We start from the raw sequence: 26,689 nt of genomic DNA on the forward strand, positions 1-26,689 counted from the left end.
CAGAAGTGTACATACAAAGTTGACTGTGCCTTTAAACTGGAAAATTATGTCATGTCAATTAGCCTATCAGAAGCGTACCTGTGCAAGGCCTACCTTCAAACTCAGTGCCTCTTTGCTTGGGAAAATCAAAAGAAATCGTCGACCTCCACAAGCCTGGTTCATCCTTGGGAGCAATTTCCAAATGCCTGAAGGTACCACGTTCATTCTAAAGCCATCATTTGAGTCAATTGGAGGTGGACCTGTGCATGTATTTCAAGGCCCACCTTCAAACTCAGTGCCCCTTTGCTTGACATCATGGGAAAATCAAAAGAAATCAGCTAAGACCCCACAAAATAAATTGTCGACCTCCACAAGTCTGGTTCATCCTTGGGAGCAATTTCCAAAAGCCTGAAGGTACCACGTTCATCTGTACAAACAATAGTACGCACGTATAAACACCATGGGACCACGCAGATGTCATACCACCCGGGAAGAAGACGTGTTCTGTCTCCTAGAGATTAACGTACTTTAGAGCAAAAAGTGCAAATCAATCCCAGAACAAAAAGCAAATGACCCTGTGAAGATGCTGGAGGAAACGGGTACAAAAGTATCTATATCCACAGTAAAACAAGTCCTATATCGACATAACCTGAAAGGCCGCTCAGCAAGGAAGAAGCCACTGCGCCGCTATAAAAAAGACAGACTACGGTTTGAAACAAAAATAGAACTGTTTGGCCATAATGACCATCGTTATGTTTGGAGGAAAAGGGGGAGGCTTGCAAGCCAAAGAACACCATCCCAACCATGAAGCACGAGGGTGGCAGCATCATGTTGTGGGGGTGCTTTGCAGGAGGGACTGGTGCACTTCACAAAATAGATGGCATATCGTGAGGTAGGAAAATTATGTGGATATATTGAAGAAACATCTCAAGGAAGTTAAAGCTTGGTCGCAAATGGGTTGAATGACCCCAAGCATACTTCCAAAGTTGTGGCAAAATGGCTTAAGGACAACAAAGTCAAGGAATTGGAGTGGCCATCACAAAGCCCTGACCTCAATCCTATAGAAAATTTGTGGGCAGAACTGAAAAAGCGTGTGCGAGCAAGGAGGCCTACAAACCTGACTCAGTTACACCAGCTCTGTCAGGAGGAATGGGCCAAAATTCACCCAATTTATTGTGTGAAGCTTGTGGAAGGCTACTCGAAACGTTTGACCAAAGTTAAACAATTTAAAGGTAATGCTACCAAATACTAGTTGAATGTATTTAAACTTCTGACGCACTGGGAATGTGATTCTCTACTATTATTCTGACAATAAAGTGGTCATCCTAATTGACCCAAGATAGGGGATTTTTACTAGGATTAACTGTCAGGAATTGTGAAAAACTGAGTTTAAATGTATTTGGCTAAGGTGTATGCATGTAAACTTCCAACTTCAACTGTATGATGGACAACATCTTTTGCACATACCAGCACCCACATAATACTGCCTCAGATTCCATTGGACCATTCCTGTTTGAGGGAACATTCCACACATTCCGCTGGGTTCTGACATCAGGAGAGAATTCAATCCCCATGAACCCATTTCACCAAAAACGAGAAGACCGTGCTCTCCATGATGTAATCGTCTAATGACTAAACATGAGGAAGTTAAGTAAAAGCACCCTTTAAAATCATGTTGCCCCAGCCACGCCCTCCTAATCCACGTGTCCAGTGGGAGGAGCCTGTTGCCATGGTGGGGTGTCCAGTTGGTTGCTATGGTAACCACAGCTTTTTAGTCCATAAATACAACATGTACCAAAAATAGAATGTTCTCTTGTACCATTAACATTTGAAAAAGGATCTCCAGTGACTTTTCCTCTGGCATACCGATGTCACCATGATGTCATACCACCACTTTCCCCTTGATCTCCATGGCGTTCTCAGAGGGTTTACTGGACTGTTCCTCTGTCAGAGTAATGTAGGAGTACACCAGGCTACCTGCAATACTGACACACACACACACCATTAACTGTCTGAAATGAGCTATTTCTGCTGTTGTGTGACTTAAGCCCAAATATATCCAGTCCATACCTGATATTTAAACCAATGAAATTTGTCCAAGAGAAAATGTAGTCTCCACCAAACACCATCCCGATGTATGTCACTAGAATATTCTGTAAGAAAGAATGCAGTAGAAGGATTTAAAAAAACATTTTATCATTTCATTATTGATGGGTTAGGGGTAGAGCAAGGTTTTATGTGATTATAGATGGGTTAGAGAGCGTGTGTCATTGATGGGTTAGAGAACGTTTTGTCATTATTAATTGGTTAGGGTTAGAGAACGTTTTGTCATTATTAATGGGTTAGAGTGAGGTTTTATCATGTGATTATTGATGGGTTAGAGAGCGTGTGTCATTGATGGGTTAGAGAACGTTTTGTCATTATTAATTGGTTAGGGTTAGAGAACGTTTTGTCATTATTAATGGGTTAGAGTGAGGTTTTATCATGTGATTATTGATGGGTTAGAGAGCGTGTGTCATTGATGGGTTAGAGAACGTTTTGTCATTAATTGGTTAGGGTTAGAGAACGTTTTGTCATTATTAATGGGTTCGGGCATTTTATCATATGCCCGAACCCATTTTATAACTCTCTCTCCTCTGCTCTCATCCTTCTAGATCTATCGGCTGCCTTCGATATTGTGAACCATCAGATCCTCCTCTCCACCCTCTCCGAGTTGGGCATCTCCGGCGCGGCCCACGCTTGGATTGCGTCCTACCTGACAGGTCGCTCCTACCAGGTGGCGTGGCGAGAATCTGTCTCCTCACCACGCGCTCTCACCACTGGTGTCCCCCAGGGCTCTGTTCTAGGCCCTCTCCTATTCTCGCTATACACCAAGTCACTTGGCTCTGTCATAACCTCACATGGTCTCTCCTATCATTGCTATGCAGACGACACACAATTAATCTTCTCCTTTCCCCCTTCTGATGACCAGGTGGCGAATCGCATCTCTGCATGTCTGGCAGACATATCAGTGTGGATGACGGATCACCACCTCAAGCTGAACCTCGGCAAGACGGAGCTGCTCTTCCTCCCGGGGAAGGACTGCCCGTTCCATGATCTCGCCATCACGGTTGACAACTCCATTGTGTCCTCCTCCCAGAGCGCTAAGAACCTTGATGTGATCCTGGACAACACCCTGTCGTTCTCAACCAACATCAAGGCGGTGGCCCGTTCCTGTAGGTTCATGCTCTACAACATCCGCAGAGTACGACCCTGCCTCACACAGGAAGCGGCGCAGGTCCTAATCCAGGCACTTGTCATCTCCCGTCTGGATTACTGCAACTCGCTGTTGGCTGGGCTCCCTGCCTGTGCCATTAAACCCCTTCAACTCATCCAGAACGCCGCAGCCCGTCTGGTGTTCAACCTTCCCAAGTTCTCTCACGTCACCCCGCTCCTCCGTTCTCTCCACTGGCTTCCAGTTGAAGCTCGCATCCGCTACAAGACCATGGTGCTTGCCTACGGAGCTGTGAGGGGAACGGCACCTCAGTACCTCCAGGCTCTGATCAGGCCCTACACCCAAACAAGGGCACTGCGTTCATCCACCTCTGGCCTGCTCGCCTCCCTACCACTGAGGAAGTACAGCTCCCGCTCAGCCCAGTCAAAACTGTTCGCTGCTCTGGCCCCCCAATGGTGGAACAAACTCCCTCACGACGCCAGGACAGCGGAGTCAATCACCACCTTCCGGAGACACCTGAAACCCCACCTCTTTAAGGAATACCTAGGATAGGATAAGTAATCCCTCTCACCCCCCCCCTTTAAGATTTAGATGCACTATTGTAAAGTGACTGTTCCACTGGATGTCATAAGGTGAATGCACCAATTTGTAAGTCGCTCTGGATAAGAGCGTCTGCTAAATGACTTAAATGACTAAATGAATCATGTCATTATTAATGGGTTAGAAGAGTTTTGTCCTTAACAGGTTCGGGTTAGAGAGCTTTTTATCATGTGATTACTGATGGGTTAGAGAGCATTTTATCATGTCACTATTAGGGATGCACAATATATTGGTGAACTTATCGGCATCGGCCGGTATCGGCCCGATGTCAAAGCTACCGTGCATACCTAAATAACGTAGGTACATGATGTAATGGCGCTACACAGCACTCCTAACCTAGCCCACACAATGTCTGCTGTGTGGATCTAGCAGTCATTTGAGCGAGACAAGGCTAAATCAATTAATGCCAAGATAATGGAATTCATTGCCCTTGACAATCAACCGTTCTCTGTCGTGGGTGATATTGGCTTTCGCCGACTGGTCGAGCACCGGGACACACTACCAAGTGTGCTATTTTTCAGATGTTACACAGTAATAGCGTCACGACATACAGTGCCTTGCGAAAGTATTCGGCCCCCTTGAACTTTGCGACCTTTTGCCACATTTCAGGCTTCAAACATAAAGATATAAAACTGTATTTTTTTGTGAAGAATCAACAACAAGTGGGACACAATCATGAAGTGGAACGACATTTATTGGATATTTCAAACTTTTTTAACAAATCAAAAACTGAAAAATTGGGTGTGCAAAATTATTCAGCCCCCTTAAGTTAATACTTTGTAGCGCCACCTTTTGCTGCGATTACAGCTGTAAGTCGCTTGGGGTATGTCTATCAGTTTTGCACATCGAGAGACTGAAATGTTTTCCCATTCCTCCTTGCAAAACAGCTCGAGCTCAGTGAGGTTGGATGGAGAGCATTTGTGAACAGCAGTTTTCAGTTCTTTCCACAGATTCTCGATTGGATTCAGGTCTGGACTTTGACTTGGCCATTCTAACACCTGGATATGTTTATTTTTGAACCATTCCATTGTAGATTTTGCTTTATGTTTTGGATCAATGTCTTGTTGGAAGACAAATCTCCGTCCCAGTCTCAGGTCTTTTGCAGACTCCATCAGGTTTTCTTCTAGAATGGTCCTGTATTTGGCTCCATCCATCTTCCCATCAATTTTAACCATCTTCCCTGTCCCTGCTGAAGAAAAGCAGGCCCAAACCATGATGCTGCCACCACCATGTTTGACAGTGGGGATGGTGTGTTCAGAGTGATGAGGTGTGTTGCTTTTACACCAAACATAACGTTTGCATTGTTACCAAAAAGTTCAATTTTGGTTTCATCTGACCAGAGCACCTTCTTCCACATGTTTGGTGTGTCTCCCAGGTGGCTTGTGGCAAACTTTAAACGACACTTTTTATGGATATCTTTAAGAAATTACTTTCTTCTTGCCACTCTTCCATAAAGGCCAGATTTGTGCAATATACGACTGATTGTTGTCCTATGGACAGAGTCTCCCACCTCAGCTGTAGATCTCTGCAGTTCATCCAGAGTGATCATGGGCCTCTTGGCTGCATCTCTGATCAGTCTTCTCCTTGTATGAGTTGAAAGTTTAGAGGGACGGCCAGGTCTTGGTAGATTTGCAGTGGTCTGATACTCCTTCCATTTCAATATTATCGCTTGCACAGTGCTCCTTGGGATATTTAAAGCTTAGGAAATCTTTTTGTATCCAAATCCGGCTTTAAACTTCTTCACAATGCTCTCTGCGCTTTTAACGGACCTCTGAGACTATCACAGTGCAGGTGCATTTATACGGAGACTTGATTACACACAGGCGGATTGTATTTATCATCATTAGTCATTTAGGTCAACATTGGATCATTCAGAGATCCTCACTGAACTTCTGGAGAGAGTTTGCTGCACTGAAAGTAAAGGGGCTGAATAATTTTGCACGACCAATTTTTCAGTTTTAGATTTGTTAAAAAAGTTTGAAATATCCAATAAATGTCGTACCACTTCATGATTGTGTCCCACTTGTTGTTGATTCTTCACAAAAAAAATACAGTTTTATATCTTTATGTTTGAAGCCTGAAATGTGGCAAAAGGTCGCAAAGTTCAAGGGGGCCGAATACTTTCGCAAGGCACTGTACATACTATAGAACGCCGTTGTACAGAAAAAGCTGTACAGAAAAGTAAACACCTGCCACGAACGATGTGTTTTCAATACTGCGTTCGTAATAAAGCATAATTTGTTCGACCACACTTCTGGGGTAGCTAGCTTTAGCTTGGTACCTGGCCAGCACCAATACAACCTGCCTGAAAACAATGATCAGTAGAAACTGCAGTCATATTCATTATTCTTAGCAATGATTTAGGAATCCTTGTGAGTAAGTATTAGCTAGGTTGCCACTTGTTGTTCATGAACCAGCTACTTATAACTTTAGCTTTGGGCAACAGGGTTAAGCAGCCAGCTAGCTTCATCTGGCTAGTGAGGCTTGACTTGACTGAGTTATGTGTTGTGAAGCTAGCAACAATGAGGATTAGACGCAATGGTGGAATTTCCGATTTGCCTTCAAGATAAAAGTCAGTAAGAACAAATTCTTATTTACAACAACGGCCCGGACGATGCTGGGCCAATTGTGCGCCGCCCTATGAGACTCCCAATCACGGCTGGATGTTATCCATTCTGGATTCGAACCAGGCACTGTTGTTACGCCTCTTGCACTGAGATGCAGTGCCTTGGACCTCTGCGTCCATGTGTGTGTGTGTTTAACTGTACTAGAATGCTTAAAACGCCGCATTTTTTTTAGCTGAAAATATCAGCGGGTTAGAGAGCATTTTATGTCATTATTGATGGGTTAGTTAACGTTTTATCATTTCATTATTGATAGGTTAGGGTTAGTGTTTTATGTCATTATTAGAAAAGGTTTTATCATGTCATAATTAATGGGTTAGGGGTAAGACAGCATTTTATCTTGTCATTATTAATGGGCTGGGGTTCTGTTCTGGGAGCTTACCTTGATACAGCCCACGATGGTGGTGGTTAGAGCTGAGTTGTATTGTGTACAGAGCACTGTAGAATACATCAGCACAAACCTGCAATACAAACACACCACAAGTCATCACACACACAGCACAGAAGGGTAGAAAAACAGAAAGAAGAGGAGTATGGAAGAGGGGTAGAGAACAGAGGTTAAGAGTCAGGATCTCACCCCATTATACAGGATAGGATGAACTGGCTGAGAAACAGGATGTCTGACCAGCCATCATATTCCACCGCCTGCAGACATACACCATCATTAAGACAGCAGAGAAAGTGTATTTAGTAGTAGCTAACAACATAATGGTAGCTTTGTGTGTTTCTGGCTGCTGGCCTCTTCACTTCCTGAGTTTGGAAAACCAGGCCTCTCTACCACTCTCTCAGACACTGAGTCTCTCTGTCTCGCACTCTTTTGGTATCTTATTATGATCCCCCATTAGCTGTTGCAAAAGCAGCAGCTACTCTTCCTGGGGTCCACACAAAACATGAATAGACAAGTACAGCTCAAGGACATAACTACAAAAGCGGCACACGTAGCCTACATATCAATACACACAAACGATGTAGGTCAAACAGGGGAGAGGCGTTGCTTTATCTGTTTTTTTAAAACCAGGTTTGCTGTTCATTTGACCAATATGAGATACAGTATTATATAGAGCCATTGTTGCATGTTGTTTTCTTGTCAGTCTCTCAACTCTTCGCCAAGAGAGACTGGCATGCATACAGTTGCTTGGGAAAGTATTCACCCCCTTGGCATTTTTCCTATTTTGTTTCCTTACAACCTGGAATTAAATGTTTTTTGGGGGGTTTGTATCATTTGATTTACACAACATGCCTATCACTTTGAAGATGCAAAATATTTTTTTATTGTGAAACAAGCAAGATATAAGAAAAAAAAACAGAACTTGAGCGTGCGTAATTATTCACCCCCCCAAAGTCAATACTTTGTGGAGCAATTACAGCTGCAAGTCTTTTGGGCTGTCTCTATAAGCTTGGCACATCTAGCCACTGGGATTTTTGCTCATTCTTCAAGGCAAAACTGCTCCAGCTCCTTCAAGTTGGATGGGTTCCGCTGGTGTACAGCAATCTTTAAGTCATACCACAGATTCTCAATTGGATTGAGGTCTGGGCTTTGACTAGGCCATTCCAAGACATTTAAATGTTTCCCCTTAAACCACTTGAGTGTTGCTTTAGCAGTATGCTCAGGGTCATTGTCCTGATGGAAGGTGAACCTCTGTCCCATTCTCAAATCTCAAATCTCTGGAAGACTGAAACAGGTTTCCCCTCAATAATTTCCCTGCATTTAGCGTCATCCACCATTCCTTCAATTCTGACCAGTTTCCCAGTCCCTGCTGATGAAAGACATCCCCACAGCTTGATGCTGCCACCACCATGCTTCACCGGGTTCTCGGGGTGATGAGAGGTGTTGGGTTTGTACCAGAAATAGCGTTTTCCTTGATGGCCAAAAAGCTCAATTTTAGTTTCATCTGACCAGAGTACCTTCCTCCATATGTTTGGGGTCTCCCCCACAAGCTTTTTGGCAAACACCAAACGTGTTTGCTTATTTTTTTCTAAAGCAATGCCTTTTTCTGGCCACTCTTCTGTAAAGCCCAGCTCTGTGGAGTGTAGGGCTTAAAGTGGTCCTATGGACAGATACGCCAATCTCCGGTGTGGAGCTTTGCAGCTTTTTCAGGGTTACTTTTTTTGTTTGTTTCCTCTCTGATTAATGCCCTCCTTGCCTGGTCCGTGAGTTTTGGTGGGCAGCCCCCACGTGGTGCCATATTCTTTCCATTTTTTTTATTATAATGGATTTAATGGTGCTCTGTGGGATGTTCAAAGTTTCTGATATATTTTTTATAACACAACCTTGTCCCTGACCTGTTTGGAGAGCTCCTTGGTCTGCTTGGTGATGCTACAGACTCTGGGGCCTTTTAGAACAGGTGTATATATATACACTGAGATCATGTGACACTTAAAGTCCACATGTGTGCAATGTGACTTCTGAAGGTAATTGGTTGCACCAGATCTTATTTAGGGGCTTCATAGCAAAGGGGAATACATATGCACCGGGGCTTCATAGCAAAGGGGAATACATATATACACGCACAACTTTTTTATTTCACTTCACCAATTTGGACTATTTTCTGTATGTCCATTACCGGAAATCCAAAAATAAAAATCCATTCAAATTACAGGTTGTAATGCAACTAAATAGGAAAAACACCAAGGGGGATTAATACTTTTGCAAGGCACTGTAGTATTTATATCAGGCCTCTGATTACAATGAAGAGCAAAAGGTGCCGCTCTGTTCTGGGCGTTCTAGGTCTTTTATTGCAGCACTCGACCGGACAATAATCAAGACAAGAAAACTAGAGCCTGCAAGACTTGGTGTCATAAAAGCACAGTATCTCTTTATTACGGACAGACCGCTCTCCATCTTCACAACCATTGAATATGTTTTGACCATGACAGTTTACAAGTAATTTAGTCCTCTCAACTTGTACAACAGCCACTGAGGTCTAGAACGTAGGAAATTATTTGCACCAAATAGAATGCTCTTCGTTTTAGAGATGTTCAGGACAAGTTTATTACTGGCACCCATTCCAAAACAGACTGCAACTGTTAAGGGTTTTGATGACTGCATGAGCATATGGTTGAATCGTCAGCATACATGGACATACAGGCTTTGTGTAATGCCAGTGACAGGTCATTGGTCAAAATAGAAAAAAGTGGGTTAGGGTTAGAGCTGAAGAGCTGCCCTGTGGTACACTACACCTTAAATGTTTGACATTAAAGCCCTTCTGACTTCTATTAGATAGCTCTGAGGTTGAAAATCCATAACACAAGTTCTCAACAACAGGTCAAAGGCTGCACTGAACTCTAACAGAACAGCACCCACAATCGTCTTATTTTACATTTATGTCAGAGAAGTACATGTTGAGTGCCCTTCTCTAGAAGCATGCTGAACGTCTGTTGTTAATTTGTTTACAGAGAAATAGTGTTGTACTGTGTTTGCAGCAAGCTGATAGGTCTGCTGTTAGAACCAGTAAACCAGCTGCTTTACCACTCTTGGGTAGCCAAATGACTGGCTTCCCTCCAGGCCTGAGGACAAATACTTTTCTCTAGGCTCAGATTAAAAATATGACCGACAGATGCTTTTCTTTAATTATTAGTTTTTTCATGCACGAGTTGACGGCTCACAGTTCGTTGTTGATGTTTCCTGCCTAAGTTTGCCCACTTTGCCAATTGTCTCGTGCCCTCCCTCTCAGTCTCTCCATGACATTAGCACATTGAGAGACTGCTGCCACACAGACCGGCAGACACAGATCTTACCCTCTGAACGTCTCCAGTGAGTTGAGCTAGCAGCATTGTTGGAAAGATCATAAACAACGCATTATAATACAGCAAGCCATACTTCCCCAGCTCCTGAGAGGGGCAAGAGAGGGAGAGAAGGGAGGGGAAGAAGAGGCAGAGAAGAGAACAGAGGGTTATTCATGATGGTACATTCCTCTCTAGCCAGCATACAGCTGTCACCAGCTCACTGCTCTACAACAAACTCTTTGGGGTTGTTGGGATGGCATGCTAACACTATATATGGTGGTAGGGTTATCATTAGTCTAAAGAACCGTACATAAAAATGACTTTGGCAGTAGTAGACTAGTATAACTAGCAATAGAATAGTATAAATAGCGGCAGTATAACATAACTTGCGGGAGAACAACGAGCGGTAGAACAGTATAAATAGCAGTATAATAGTAGTATAGCTAGTGGTATAACTAGTAGTATAGCTAGTGGTAGAATAGTATAACTAGTAGTATAGCTAGTGGTATAACTAGTAGTATAGCTAGTGGTATAACAGTATAACTAGCAGTATAATAGTAGTATAGCTAGTGGTAGAATAGTATAACTAGTAGTAGAACAGTATAACTAGCAGTATAATAGTAGTATAGCTAGTGGTATAACTAGTAGTATAATAGTATAACTAGTAGTATAACTGATGGTAGAATAGTATAACTAGTGGTATAACTAGTAGTAGAGCATTATAACTAGTAGTATAAGAGTATAACTAGTAGTATAACTAGTGGTAGAAAAGTATAACTAGAGGGAGAACATAATAACTAGTAGTAGAACAGTATAACTAGTAGTATAACAGTATAACTAGTGGCAGAACAGTATAACTAGTAGTAGACCTAGTGGTAGAACAGTATAACTAGTGGTATAACTAGCAGTATCACTAGTAGTAGACCTAGTGGTAGAACAGTATAACTAGTGGTATAACTAGCAGTATCACTAGTAGTAGACCTAGTGGTAGAACAGTATAACTAGTGGTATAACTAGCAGTATCACTAGTAGTAGAACAGTATAACTAGTGGTATAACAGTATAACTAGTAGTATAACTAGTGGCATAACTAGTAGTAGACCAGTGTAACTAGTGGTAGTAGTCAAATAGTATAACTAGTGGTAGAAATGGTAGTAGAATAGTATTACTAGTAGTAGAACAGTAGAACTAGTGGTGATGAGTGATCGTCAAAGCAGTAGCATGAAGTGAATTAGAAAGCTAGCAGACAGTGTAATATGAGTGCAACAGCCAACCTCATGTCAACTCCCAAAATTAACTCTCATTCAGAAGTCACCGAGGGTGACAGTGGGTCACTTTCTAAACATATCTCAGCCTTCCTGTGCTATACTGGAGTACAAGCCTTGATAATTTATTGAGTTAAAACATCAGTCACAAGTTTTGTCTGATTAGCTAAACTAACTGGTATCCAGCAATAACATGTGAAGGATAGCTTGCCTTCCATTATCTCCACATACACTACATGGACACCTGCTCTACACACATCTCATTCCAAAATCAGGGGCATTAAAATATGGAGTTTGTCCCCCCCTTTGCTGGGAAGGCGTTCCACTGGACGTTGGGACTTGCTTCCATTCAGCCACAAGAGCATTAGTGATGTCGGCCGATTAGGCCTGGCTCGCAGTCGACGTTCCAATTCATCCCAAAGGTGTTTGATGGGGTTGAGGTCAGGACTCTGTGCAGGCCAGTCAAGTTCTTCCACACTGATCTCGACAAACAATTTCTGTATGGACCTCGCTTTGTGCACGGGGCCATGTCATGCTGAAACAGGAAATGGCCTTCCCCAAACTGTTGCCAAAAAGTTGGAAGCACAGAATAGTCTAGAATGTCATTGTATGCTGTAGAGTTAAGATTTCCCTTCAATGGAACTAAGGGGCCTAGTCTGAACCATGAAAACAGCCCCAAACCATTATTCCTCCACCTCCCTGACCAAGGCCCTTCTCCCCCGATTGCTCAAATTAATGTAATACATGTTTGAATAAGGCTATAACGTAACAAAATGTGGGAAACGTGATAGGGTCTGAATACTTTCCGAATGCTAGGTGCTAAATATATTAGTCCAGCTAGGTGCAACATACGGTATCAGTCAAAAGTTTGCACCCACCTCTTTCAAGACTTTTTCTATTTTCTACATTGTAGAATAGTGAAGACACCAAAACTATGAAATAACACATATGGAATCATGTAGTAACCAAAAAAAGCATTCAAAATATATTTTAGATTCTTCAAAGTAGCCTTGATGACAGCTTGGCATTCTCTCAACCTGCTTCATCTGGAATGCTTTTCCAACAGTCTTGAAGGAGTTCCTACATATGTTGAGCACTTGTTGGCTGCTTTTCCGTCACTCTGCGGTCCAACTCATCCCAAACCATCTCAATTGGGTTGAGATCGGGTAATTGTGGAGGCCAGGTCATCTGATGCAGCAATCCATCCCTCTCCTTCTTGGTCAAATAGCCCTGACACAACCTGGAGGTGTGTTGGGTCATTGTCCTGTTGAAAAACAAATGATAGTGGGACTAAGACCAAACGAGATAGCTTTCTGTCGCGATACACCATCCTATGGTAGCCGTGCTGGTTAAGTGTGCCTTGAATTCTAAATTCCAAGCTTTAACTTCTTGACTGATGTCTTGAGATGTTGCTTCAATGTCTTGATGTTGCTTCAATATATCCACATCATTTTCCTACCTCACGATATGCCATCTATTTTGTGAACTGTACCAGTCCCTCCTGCAGCAAAGCACCCCCACAACATGATGCTGCCACCCCTGTGCTCCATGGTTGGGATGGTGTTCTTCGGCTTGCAAGCATCCCCCTTTTTCCTCCAAACATAACGATGGTCATTATGGCCAAACAGATCTATTTTTGTTTCATCAGACCAGAGGACGTTTCTCCAAAAAGTACGATATTTGTCCCCATGTGCAGTTGCAAACCGTAGTCTGGCTATTTTTTATAGCGGTTTCGGAGCAGTGGCTTCTTCCTTGCTATGCGGCCTTTCAGGTTGTCGATATAGGACTCAATTTACTGTGGATATAGATACATTTGTACCCGTTTCCTCCAGCATCTTCACAGGGTCCTTTGCGGTTGTTCTGGGATTGATTTGCACTTTTCGCACCAAAGTACGTTCATCTCTAGGAGACAGAACTTGTCTCCTTCCTGAGCGGTATGACGGCTGCGTGGTCCCGTGGCGTTTATACACGTGAACGTGGTACCATCAGGTGTTTGGAAAGTGCTCCCAAGGATGACTTTCTAAGGTCTTGGCTGATTTCTTTAGATTTTCCCCACGATGTCAAGCAAAGAGGCACTGAGTTTGAGTTTGAAGGTAGGCCTTGAAATACATCCACAGGTTCACCTACAATTGACTCAAATGTCAATTCGCCGATCAGAAGCTTCTAAAACCATGACATAATTTTCTGAAATTTTCCAAGCTGTTTAAAGGCACAGTCAACTTAGTGTATGTAAACTTCTGAGCCACTGGAATTGTGATAGTGAATTAATCAGTCTGTAAACAATTGTTGAAAAAAATTACTTATGTCATGCACAAAGTAGATGTCCTAACAGACTTGCGAAACCTATAGTTTGTTAACAAGACATTTGTGGAGTGGTTGAAAAACGAGTTTTAATGACTCCAACCTAAGTGTATGTATGTAAACTTCCGACTTCAACTGTACAGTGGGGAAAAAAAGTATTTAGTCAGCCACCAATTGTGCAAGTTCTCCCACTTAAAAGGATGAGGCCTGTAATTTTCATCATAGGTACACTTCAACTATGACAGACAAAATAAGAAAACAAATCCAGAAAATCACATTGTATGATTTTTTATGAATTTATTTTCAAATTATGGTGGAAAATAAGTATTTGGTCACCTACAAACAAGACAGACCTGTAACTTCTTCTTTAAGAGGCTCCTCTGTCCTCCACTTGTTATCTTTATCCATGGCACCTGTTTGAACTTGTTATCAGTATAAAAGACACCTGTCCACAACCTCAAACAGTCACACTCCAAACTCCACTATGGCCAAGACCAAAGAGCTGTCAAAGGACACCAGAAACAAAATTGTAGACCTGCACCAGGCTGGGAAGACTGAATCTGCAATAGGTAAGCAGCTTTGTTTGAAGAAATCAACTGTGGGAGCAATTATTAGGAAATGGAAGACATACAAGACCACTGATAATCTCCCTCGATCTGGGGCTCCACGCAAGATCTCACCCCGTGGGGTCAAAATGATCACAAGAACGGTGAGCAAAAATCCCAGAATCACACGGGGGGACCTAGCGAATGACCTGCAGAGAGCTGGGACCAAAGTAACAAAGCCTACCATCAGTAACACACTACGCCGCCAGGGACTCAAATCCTGCAGTGCCAGACGTGTCCCCCTGCTTAAGCCAGTACATGTCCTGGCCCATCTGAAGTTTGCTAGAGAGCATTTGGATGATCCAGAAGAAGATTGGGAGAATGTCATATGGTCAGATGAAACCAAAATATAACTTTTTGATAAAAACTCAACTCATCGTGTTTGGAGGACAAAGAATGCTGAGTTGCATCCAAAGAACACCATACCTACTGTGAAGCATGGGGTTGGAAACATCATGCTTTGGGGCTGTTTTTCTGCAAAGGGACCAGGACGACTGATCCGTGTAAAGGAAAGAATGAATGGGGCCATGTATCGTGAGATTTTGAATGAAAACCTCCTTCCATCAGCAAGGGCATTGGAGATGAAACGTGGCTGGGTCTTTCAGCATGACAATGATCCCAAACACACCGCCCGGGCAACGAAGGAGTGGCTTCGTAAGAAGCATTTCAAGGTCCTGGAGTGGCCTAGCCAGTCTCCAGATCTCAACCCAATAGAAAATCTTTGAAGGGAGATGAAAGTCTGTGTTGCCCAGCAACAGCCCCAAAACATCACTGCTCTAGAGGAGATCTGCATGGAGGAATGGGCCAAAATACCAGCAACAGTGTGTGAAAACCTTGTGAAAACTTACAGAAAACGTTTGACCTCTCATTGCCAACAAAGGGTATATAACAAAGTATTGAGATAAACTTTTGTTATTGACCAAATACTTATTTTCCATTTGCAAAACAATTAATTACAAATCTTACAATGCGATTTTCTGGATTTTTTTCTCTCTCTTGTCTGTCATAATTGAAGTGTACCTATGATGAAAATTACAGGCCTCATCTTTTTAAGTGGGAGAACTTGCACAATTGGTGGCTGACTAAATACTTTTTTGCCCCACTGTATATACACATACACATTGGTCCAGCTAGCTGCTTACATACCTTGGAGTCTAGCTTCTGCTTGACGTAGGCCCCATTAGCTGCAGTCAGAACATCATTTAGCAGAATAAACACATAGCCTTGGAGGTCGAAAGACAGGTCAGCACTGGAGAGAGAACACGTACGGATGGACACATACAGCAGGTCAGTGCAGTAGAGCGCAGAGACAGGTCAGAAACATAAGGGAGGGCGTACATGTTGAAACATGTATTTAGCTGGGGGCAGAGACTCAGCTTACACACGCCATAAAGATAACATTCTAGAGAGGGCATGACTCCTCCAGCACAACTCAAAGAGATCATTGAAACACTTTATGAAATGATTCATTTTATTTTTGGTAAAACAATATGCACAGTTTAAAACAGTTTTTAAAATACAAGAAACCCAGAGGATGACACATTGTTACGGATAGTGTTATCCTGTGTGTTTGTGTGTATGTATCCTGTGTTCTTTTTTCTCCTCACAGGTGAAAATCATCACTCCCCAACCAGTCACCAATCAATCATCAATCAGAAGACACACCTCCTCCTGTTTCCTACTCAATCACAGTTTCTTTCCCTTGGTTTAAAAACCCTGTCAGTTGTTTGCTCTGGAGCTCAATCTCTCTGTAAATGCCATATGTCTGTAGATCACTCTGTTTCACCCTCTCCTACTATGTCTCTTTATGTATTGAGCTAGCTTTTGTTTGAGCACCTCCATAGCACTTTGTCCTCACCTGTGAGTATTGTTTTTGGTGTTTGTGTTTGTTTGCTGGTGGGAAAAGGGGGAACCAAGACAAGTCGCCCATGGGCATACACTACCCGTAGGTAAACTTTGTTAAATACACTAGTTAGAACTGGGCGGACCACCCACTGTATTTTTGGTTAGTTAATTAGCTGCTGTTGAAATAGGCTAGTCTAGCTTAGGGGTGTTTTTGAATACTTATTATTTCTTTCCTTGGGTCTAGCTCAGCCCCTTTTCCTGCACCCCCCATTACCGTGTGTTTTCTAATAAACCATGTGTTTGACGGTAATTTAGTTGTCTGTGGTTATTTCGTTCTCACTTTTACCTTTTCACTATTATAATTTGCATGAGTTATGTTACGGGTCTCGTTACCATCTCCCCTAGACTGTCGGGCCAAAAGGGATTCGTAACACACATGAAAGCGTAAACACTTCTTTCCAATGTGGTCATTCAGTGTAGGACAAAAACAGGGCATAACACAAGAAAATACATGGAGATACTGGTGTGGACCCTAACCCTTCTCTGTGCACCAGGAATAAAGCTGACCTAAAGATAATATATACCATATGAATAACGTTGACCTAAAGATATAACATATGAATAAAGCTGTCCTAAAGATATTATATACCATATGAATAAAGCTGTCCTAAAGATATTATATACCATATGAATAAAGCTGTCCTAAAGATATTATATACCATATGAATAAAGCTGTCCTAAAGATATTATATACCATATGAATAAAGCTGTCCTAAAGATATTATATACCATATGAATAAAGCTGTCCTAAAGATATTATATACCATATGAATAAAGCTGTCCTAAAGATATTATATACCATATGAATAAAGCTGTCCTAAAGATATTATATACCATATGAATAAAGCTGTCCTAAAGATATTATATACCATATGAATAAAGCTGTCCTAAAGATATTATATACCATATGAATAAAGCTGTCCTAAAGATATTATATACCATATGAATAAAGCTGTCCTAAAGATATTATATACCATATGAATAAAGCTGTCCTAAAGATAGTATATACCATATGAATAAAGTTGACCTAAATGTTTTATGCATGCTCTTCAACCAATCGCTGCCCGCACCTGCCTGCATCACTACTCTGGAAGGTTCTGACTTAGAATATGTGGACAACTACAAATACCAAGGTGTCTGGTTACTGTAAACTCTCCTTCCAGACTCACATTAAGCATCTCCAATCCAAAATGAAATCTAGAATCGGCTTCCTATTTCGCAACAAAGCATCCTTCACTCATGCTGACAAACATACCATCCTACCGATCCTTGACTTTGGCGTTATAATTTACAAAATAGCCTCCAACACTCTACCCAACAAATTGGATGCAGTCTATCACAGTGCCATCCGTTTTGTCACCAAAGCCCCATATACTACCCACCACTGCAACCTGTCCGCTCTCGTTGGCTAGCCCTCACTTCATACTCGTCGCCAAACACACTGGCTCCAGGTCATCTACAAGTCTCTGCTAGGTGAAGCCCCGCCTTATCTCAGCTCACTGGTCACCATAGCAGCACGTGCTCCAGCAGGTATATCTCACTGGTCACCCCCAAAGCCAATTCCTCCATTGGCCACCTTTCCTTCCAGTTCTCTGCTGCCAATGACTGAAACGAACTGCAAAAATCACTGAAGCTGGAGACTCATATCTCCCTCACTAGCTTTAAGCACTAGCTGTCAGAGCAGCTCACAGATCACTGTACCTGTACATAGCCCATCCAACTACCTCATCCCCATAATGTATTTATTTATTCATCTTGCTCCTTTGCACCCCAGTATCTCTACTTGCACATTCATCTTCAGCACTTTACCATTCCAGTGTTTAATTGCTATATTGTAATTACTTTACCTCCCTTATCCTACCTCATTTGCACACACTGTATATAGATTTTTTTCTACTGTATTATTGATTGCATCTTTGTTTATTCCATGTGTAACTCTGTTTTGTTGTTTGTGTCGAACTGCTTTGCTTTATCTTGGCCAGGTCGCAATTGTGCATGAGAACAAGTTCTCAACTAGCCTACCTGGTTAAATAAAAGGTGAAATAAATACAAATACAAAACTATACCATATGAATAAAGTTGACCTAAAGATATTATATACCATATGAATAAAGCTGTCCTAAAGATATATAACATATGAATAAAGCTGTCCTAAAGATATTATATACCATATGAATAAAGCTGACCTAAAGATAGTATATACCATATGAATAAAGCTGTCCTAAAGATATTATATACCATATGAATAAAGCTGTCCTAAAGATATTATATACCATATGAATAAAGCTGTCCTAAAGATATTATACTAAATGAATAAAGCGGTCCTATAGATGATATACCATGACTAAAGCTGACGTCAGAGACTCTTCACACATGGAGCAGTAGAACGTACCTTGCCGCTACAAACGCCCCCAGGATCATAGTAAACACAGTTAGCTGGACAGGCCTGGAGAATGTCTTCCTGAAGAGTTGAAGAGTAAAAGGTTAGAGACGAAGTACAGACCTTCAGACATTCTTCAGACCTCTTGATTTATTCAATGTTGTGTTACAGCCTGAATTCAAAATGGATTCAATAGATTTCACAAAATAACACATAAAAGTTTAAACATGTATTTAGAAATTGTCGCAAATGATTTGAAACTGAAATAAAAAAACTTCATTTACATAAGCATTCACACCCTTGAGTCAATACATGTCAGAATCACTTTGGAAGTCTTTCTAGGTAAGTCTATCAGCTTTGCACCCCAGGATTATAAAATATTTGCACATTATACATTTGTTTTATTCTTCAAGCTCTGTCAAGTTGGTTGCTGATCATTGCTAGACAGAAATGTTAAAGTCTTGACAGATTTTTAAGCCAATTTACACTGAACAAAAATAAAACGCAACATACAATTTCAAAGATTTTACTAAATTACAGTTCATAAGAAAATGAGTCAACTGAAAAATTCATTTGGCCCTAATTGTGGATTTCACGACTGGGAATACAGATATCTTAAAAAAAAAAAAAAAAAAAATAGGGGCGATGATCAGAAACCAGTCAGTATCTGGTGTGACATATCCTTCGCATTAAGTTGTTGATTGTGGTCTGTGGAATGCTGTCCCACTCCTCTTGCTAGATATTGACTGGAACATGCTGTCGTACATGTCGATACAGAGCATCCCAAACCTGCTCATTTGGTGACATGTCTGGTGAGTATGCAGACGATGGAACAACTGGGATATTTTCAACTTCCAAGAATTGTGTACAGATCCTTGCGACATGGGGCCATGAATTACCATGTTGAAACATGAGGTGATGATGGATGAAAGGCACAAAAAAAAAATGGCTCAGAATCTCATCATGGTTCACTACACCACCTAACCAAAACTATCTGGACACCTGCTCGACGAACATCTCATTCCAAAATCATGGGCATTAATATGGAGTTGGTCACCCCTTTGCTGCTATAACAACAACACACTCTTCTTGGAAGGCAATCCGCTAGATGTTGGAACATTTCGGTCAGCCACAAGACCATTAGTAAGGCCGGGCACTGATGTTGGGTGATTAGGCCTGGCTCACAGTCGGCGTTACAATTCATCCCAAAGGTGTTCGATGGGGTTGAGGTCAGGGCTCTGTGCAGGCCAGTCAAGTTCTTCCACACCGATCTCGACAATCCACTTCTGTATGGACCTCGCTTTCTGCATGGGGGCACTGTCATGCTGAAACAGGAAAGGGCCTTCCTCAAACTGTTGCCACAAAGTTGGAAGCACAGAATAATCTTGAATGTCATTGTATGCTGTAGATTTAAGATATCCCTTTACTGGAACTAAGGGGCCTAGCCGGAACCATGAAAAACAGCTCCAGACCACTATTCCTTCTTCACAAAACTTTTCAGTTGGCACTATGCATTCGGGCAGGTAGTGTTGTCCTGGCATCCGCCAAATCCAGATTTGTCCGTCGGACTGCCAGATGGTGAAGCTGGATTTATCACTCCAGAGAACGCGTTTCCATTCCATTGGCTGCGAGCTTTACACCACCCCGGCCGACGCTTGGCATTGCACATGGTGATCTTAGGCTTTTGTGTGGCTGCTCGGCCAGGGAAACCCATTTCACGAAGCTCCCAACAAACAGTTCTGGTGCTGACGTTGCTCCCAGAGACAGTTAAGAAATCTGTAGTGAGTGTTGCAATTGTCGTCATGGTATCTCTGTGCATTCAAATTGCCATCGATAAAATGCTAATTGTGTTTGTTGTCCATAGCTTATGCCTGCCCATACCATAACCCCACCACCACGGGGCACTCTGTTCACCATGTGACATCAGCAAACCGCTCACCCACACGACGCAATGCACGTAGTCTGACATCTGCCTGGTACAGTTGAAACCAGGATTCATCCATGAAAAGCGCACTTCTTCAGCGTGCCAGTAGCCATCGAAGGTGAGCATTTGCCCACTGAAGTTGGTTACAACGCCAAATTGCAGTGAGGTCAAGATCCTGGTGAGGATGACGAGCAAGCAGATGAGCTTGCCAGAGACTTTTTCTGGCCTTTTGTGCAGAAATTAGTGCTCGTCTCGGAGGGGCTGGCGTGCTTGTTACACTTTGCTTGCTGATGCGAGGCCGGTTGGACGTACTGCAAACTCTTTAAAACAACGTTGTCGACGGATTATGGTAGAGAAATTTAACATCAATTGTCTGGCAACAGCTCTGGTGGACATTCCTGTAGTCACCATGCCAATTGCACACTCCCACAACTTGAGACATCTGTGGCATTGTGTTTGAGACAACTGCACATTTTAGAGTGGCAGGTTATTGTACCCAGCACAAGGTACACCTGTGTAATGATCATGCTGTTTAATCAGCTTCTTGATATGCCACACCTGTCAGGTGGATGGATTATCTCGGCAAAGGAGAAATGCTCACTAAGACATTTATAAACAAACGTATGCACAACATTTCTGGGATCTTTCATTTCAGCTCATGAAAATGGGGACCAACACAATAAAAGAATACCTTACGGCACGACAGGGACTGTGAAGAGACATTTTTATGCATTTTGTATTATGTAGTGTATTATGCGATACGACTAATACTGTATGTGGTTGTCTCGCCTGGCTATCTTATTAAGATCAATGCACTAGCTATGGGCCACTCTGTTGAAGAGTGGTACTGAGTGATGTGTTGGATTTGCCGAAACAAAGTTCATTTCTTTGCCACATTTTGTGCAGTTGTACTTTAGTGCCTTACTGTCGCCAGGATGCATGTTTTGGAATACTTCTATTCTGTACAGGATTCCTTTTTACTCTGTCACTTAGTTTAGTATATCAATTACAATGTTGTTGATCATCAGTCCTCTCCTATCACAGCCATTAAAATCGGTAAATGTTTTAAAAAGTCACCATTGGCCTCATGGTGAAATCCCTGAGCGTTTTCCTTTCTCTCCGGCAACTGAGTTAGGAAGGACGCCTGTATCTTTGTAGTGACTGGGCTTATTGATACACCATCCAAAGTGTAACTAATAACTTCACCATGATTAAAGGGATCACATAGTAGAAGTTAGGATTATCCCTTTAGAGGATAGAGACAAAACAAAGCTGTATAACCTAGTGTTTCAATATTCAAACAAAATAAATATATTTAAATAATATTAAATAGTAAATCATACTTGAGCAGCAGAACTTCAGCCATCATGGTGAAGAGGATGGAGAACCTCCTGAGGACTGTGAACATCGGCAGGCTGGTAGAGAGAACAATATCATCATCATCTATCCACTGCCTCCAAAACAACACAGCTAGATGAAGCCCCAACCTGCACCCCCAGATAACCCCAACCTGCACCCCCAGATAACCCCAACCTATAACCATTCCATATAACCCCAACCTGCGCCCCCAGATAACCCCAACCTATAACCATTCCATATAACCCCAACCTGCGCCCCCAGATAACCCCAACCTATAACCATTCCATATAACCCCAAATATTACCAGAACATACAGTGCATTATTCAGACCCTTGATTTTATCCACATTTTGTTATGTTACAGACTTATTCTAAAATGAGTTTTCCCCCTTTTCAATCTACACACAATACCCCATAATGAGAAAGCAAAAACAGGTTTAGACATGTTGGTATTAAAAATAAACAGAAATGCCTTATTTCCATAAATAGCCAAGACACTTTACGCAGTACATTGTTGAAACACCTTTAGCAGCAATTACAGCCTCGAGTCTTCTTGGGTATGAAGATACAAACTTGGCACACCTGTATGTAGGGAGTTTCTCTCATTCTTCTCTGCAGATCTGCTCAAGCTCTGTCAGGTTGGATTGATAGCATCGCTGCACAGCTATTTTCACATCTCTCCAGAGATCAGTTTCAAGTCCGGGCTCTGGCTGGGCCACTCAAGGACATTGAAACTTGTCCCAAAGCTACTGCTGCTGTGTCTTGGCGTCGTTGTCCTGTTGGAAGGTGAACCCTCACCCCAGTCTGAATGTCCGGAGCAGGTTTTCATCAAGGATCTCTGTACGATGCTCAGTTCGTCTTTCTCTCAATCATGACTAATCTCCCAGTCCCTGCTACTGAAAAACATTCCCACAGCACGATGCTGCCACCACCATGATTCACTGTAGGGATGGTGCCAGGTTTCCTCCAGACATGACGCTTGGCATTCAGGTTAAAGAGTTCAATCTTGGTTTCATCAGACCAGAGAATCTTGTTTCAAATGGTCTGAGAGTCCTTTAGGTGCCTTTTGGCAAACTCCAAGCAGGCTGTTGTGCCTTTTACTGAGGAGTGGCTTCCAACTGGCCACACTACCATAAAAGGTCTGATTGGTAGAGTTATGCAGAGATGGTTGTCCTTCTGGAAGGTTCTCCCATCGCCATAGAGGAAATCTGTCAGTCACCTCCGTGACCAAGGCCCTTCCCCATTGCTCAGTTTGGCCAGGCAGTCAGCTCTAGAAAGATTATAGGTGGTTCCATTTAAGAATGATGGATGCCACTGTGTTGTTGGGGACCTTCAATGCCGCAGAAACGTTTTGGTACCCTTACCCAGATCTGTACCTCGACACAATCATGTATCAGAGCTCTACGGACAATTGTTTCGACCTCATGGCGTAGTTTTTGCTCTGACATGCACTGTCAACTGTGGGACCTTATATAGACAGGTGTATGTCTGTCTAATCAATTGAATTTACCACAGGTGGAATCCAATCAAGTTGTAGAAACATCCAGTACGATCAATGGAAACAGGATGCACCTGTGCTTAATTTCAAATCTCATAGCAATTGGTCTGAATACTTCCCTTATTTACATCTTTTATTTTTAATATATTTACAAACATCACTAAAAACCTGTTTCGCTTTGTCATGTGGTATTGTGTGTAGATTGATGAGGAACATGTTTATTTTTATCCCTTTTAGAATAAGGCTGTAACGTAACAAAATGTGGGAAATCAGAAGGGGTCTGAATACTTTCCAAACCCCCCCCAGATAGCCACAACATATAACCCCCCCAGATAGCCCCAACATATAACCCCCCCAGATAGCCACAACATATAACCCCCGAGATAGCCACAACATATAACTCGACAGATAGCCACAACATATAACTGACAGATAGCCACAACATATAACTGACAGATAGCCACAACATATAACTGACAGATAGCCACAACATATAACTGACAGATAGCCACAACATATAACTGACAGATAGCCACAACATATAACTGACAGATAGCCACAACATATAACTGACAGATAGCCACAACATATAACTGACAGATAGCCACAACATATAACTGACAGATAGCCACAACATATAACTGACAGATAGCCACAACATATAACTGACAGATAGCCACAACATATAACTGACAGATAGCCACAACATATAACTGGGCGATATGACGATATATATCATGTGACAATAGAAAAACATCTAACGTTTAATATCATGCTCTATCGTTTATTTCGTTGTGTCGCAAATCACTCTTCAGGGCAATATTTTTAGTCAACTGGACGACGCTTTGCATTCTGGAAATTTGCAACAAATATGGAGTAGAGTGAATGTGACACAGAGCTCGTACCTAAAAGAGGAGCTACTTCGGTTGCATGGACGTGGTTTGGGTATGAAACTTCTGACATGGACCAGAAAACCGTCCTTTGCAAAAATATGCCGCAGGCCGGTCCAGACAACAGGCTCAAAAACCACAAACCTCTTACCACATACGCAATAATCATGTGAAACAGTACGGAGAGTCTCCACGGACGAGACCCAAAAAAGTAAAGTTGAGTGCTCAAAACAAATCCGACTCAGATGTTGCAAGAGAGGTTAACTCGCGGAAGGAGATAACAGCTGCTGTTACAACTTACATCTGAAAAGACATGGCCCCAATTTAAATGCTCGGGAAACGGGGGCTTCGTGAGTTGACACACGACCCAAGGTACCAAATTGATGTGACAAGTATTAATGCCAAAATAACATGCAACACAGGCAAGCCCCCCCAAAAAAAATATATAGACATATATATTTTGAAGTGTTTTCCATTTACCTTTTTCGATTTAATACATTTATATTTTGTTACATGCTTAATTGAAAATGTGCACAAAAGTTCTCCTTTTATTTAGAACCTATGAGTAAGTACCTTTAATTTGTAGAGTATAATTCAAAATGTCATGAGAAATAGACCTTTACATGTGGTCATTTTATATAAACTATTGATTCATTGAATTTACAGAAAAGGTACTGTATCTTGATATGTATCGTTATCGGGATTTGAAATTACCTATATCGGGATATGAGATTTTGTCCATATCACCCAGCCCTACCACAACATATATACATTACATATCAACATAACATATAAACCCAGATAAACATAACATACTTTAGCCGTTTTGTCCCAAACAGTCCAGTTATCTGGTTCCCTACGTACAAGAAAGGGAGTGGGAAGGTCTGCAACAAGAGAAACACGTTACACACACAAAGATGGACACAGACAGACATGCACACCTACCTATTAGCTGACTGACTCACCTTGCGAGGTATACTATGGTCGAAGTCTGGGAAACTCAGCACCCTCAGAGCCTTGCCCACCCACAGCACGACCACGGTGGCCAGCATCTACAACAGACACCTCAGTTATACTGGATTAACACACCGCACTTTCTCTCTCACACAAAACCACGGGAATAACACTTACCTGCCCGATGCCGACGCATATTGACGAGGGGAACCTGAAAGTAAAAATGTATCGTACTGTGACAAGAAAACAGCTTGAGAAAATTGACAAACTCGTCTAACTTCGTGATTTGAAGGTGTCCCAAACGGTGACAACGAGGAAACGACAGTAGTCAGCTAGCTACTGTAGCGATGAAAGTTAAACTTTAAATAAATTAACGTTAGCCACCAAAGCCTCAAACCCGTAGCTAAGTTACCTACATAGAAAATATAAATAAATGTTTAAATGTGTATCTAACGTTAGTAGGAAGTAACTCGCCGGCGTAAATGAACTAGCTAAATAACGTAACCTGTCCAAGCAGTATTATTTAACTAGCAAGTGAGTTTACGTTAGCTAGTTGATGAATAGCCTGAATAGATCAGAATCAAACAGTAGCATCGCTGTGTGTCTAGATGTTTTTGGAACCAAGCGAACAGACTAAACGGAAATCAAACAAACCTATAGTTTGTGAGGATGCTCTTGTTTACCACGACGATGAGAAAAGAACTGAGTCCGTAAAATACCGCGGCGAACAGCTTCACGAACACCGTGAGAGATTTGTCCGCCATCCCCGAGCACTCTTTCCTCTTTCCCACTCTGTATCCTTCTCTAGAAGAGTCTAAACGGGATCACTGGGACGTCCGGTAAACGGTAGACTCAACGATATGACGTTGCCACGAGCAGCACCGCAGATATTGACTGTGTTCGAGATAGTCAAAACGACTGCAGGCGACTGACTGACCTACAAATCACATTGCATCATAAATAACTCATCATTATTTGTAGATCAGTCAGTCACAATTTACCAATGATTACATAACGGTGTTGATGCTCTCGAACACGGACAGTATCTGCGCATGTGCAAGGGATGCTTCACGCGTTGTTGCCAGGGCTCCAAAACAGCGGAGCAGTTAGCCCCACGCTTCAACGCCCTTCGTTTTTGCGGAAATTAACCCACTATGCTGTTCACTTTCGGCATCTATGTCATATCGCTGAGTCTACCTTTAAGGTAAAGTTAGGGTGATGATTTAGGGTGTGGACGTATTGAGGATCCCATATAGCACTAACCATCATCCTCGCTCAGCCATCGCTTGCTTGCCCTGCGTCAGAGAGGAAGAGGAAAGAGAGGTCTAACTCGGCGAAAAATCTGTCAATTTCAATTCGAGGGGCTTTATTGGCATGGGAAACATGTTTAAGTTGCCAAAGAAAGTGAAATAAACAAAAAAGTAACAGTAAACACTCACAAAAGTTTCAAAATAATAAAGACATTTC

The 26,689-nt window shown here is 42.1% G+C and overlaps 1 protein-coding gene across 2 annotated transcripts; it reads right to left on the reverse strand.

The window, feature by feature from the left end:
• Nucleotides 1-1,164: 1,164 nt before the first annotated feature.
• On the reverse strand, nt 1,165-26,192 carry slc35d1a (solute carrier family 35 member D1a). 2 transcript variants are annotated; one of them, XM_046301035.1, is made up of 12 exons: nt 25,877-26,192; nt 25,400-25,433; nt 25,234-25,320; nt 25,085-25,152; nt 21,866-21,937; nt 18,611-18,679; nt 15,460-15,562; nt 10,156-10,248; nt 6,995-7,062; nt 6,800-6,878; nt 2,050-2,132; nt 1,165-1,956 (listed from the first exon to the last, which is right to left on the reverse strand). In XM_046301035.1, the coding sequence occupies exons 1-12, from the start codon at nt 25,984-25,986 to the stop codon at nt 1,953-1,955; spliced, it is 870 nt and encodes a 289-aa protein (XP_046156991.1). In that variant the 5' UTR covers nt 25,987-26,192; the 3' UTR covers nt 1,165-1,952. The 2 variants fall into 2 exon arrangements, with proteins under 2 accessions (XP_046156991.1, XP_046156990.1); XM_046301034.1 differs by having other exon boundaries at nt 1,165-1,964; nt 25,877-26,186.
• Nucleotides 26,193-26,689: the final 497 nt, after the last annotated feature.

This window comes from Oncorhynchus gorbuscha, linkage group LG15, assembly GCF_021184085.1.
Source record: "Oncorhynchus gorbuscha isolate QuinsamMale2020 ecotype Even-year linkage group LG15, OgorEven_v1.0, whole genome shotgun sequence".
NCBI lineage: Eukaryota > Metazoa > Chordata > Actinopteri > Salmoniformes > Salmonidae > Oncorhynchus > Oncorhynchus gorbuscha.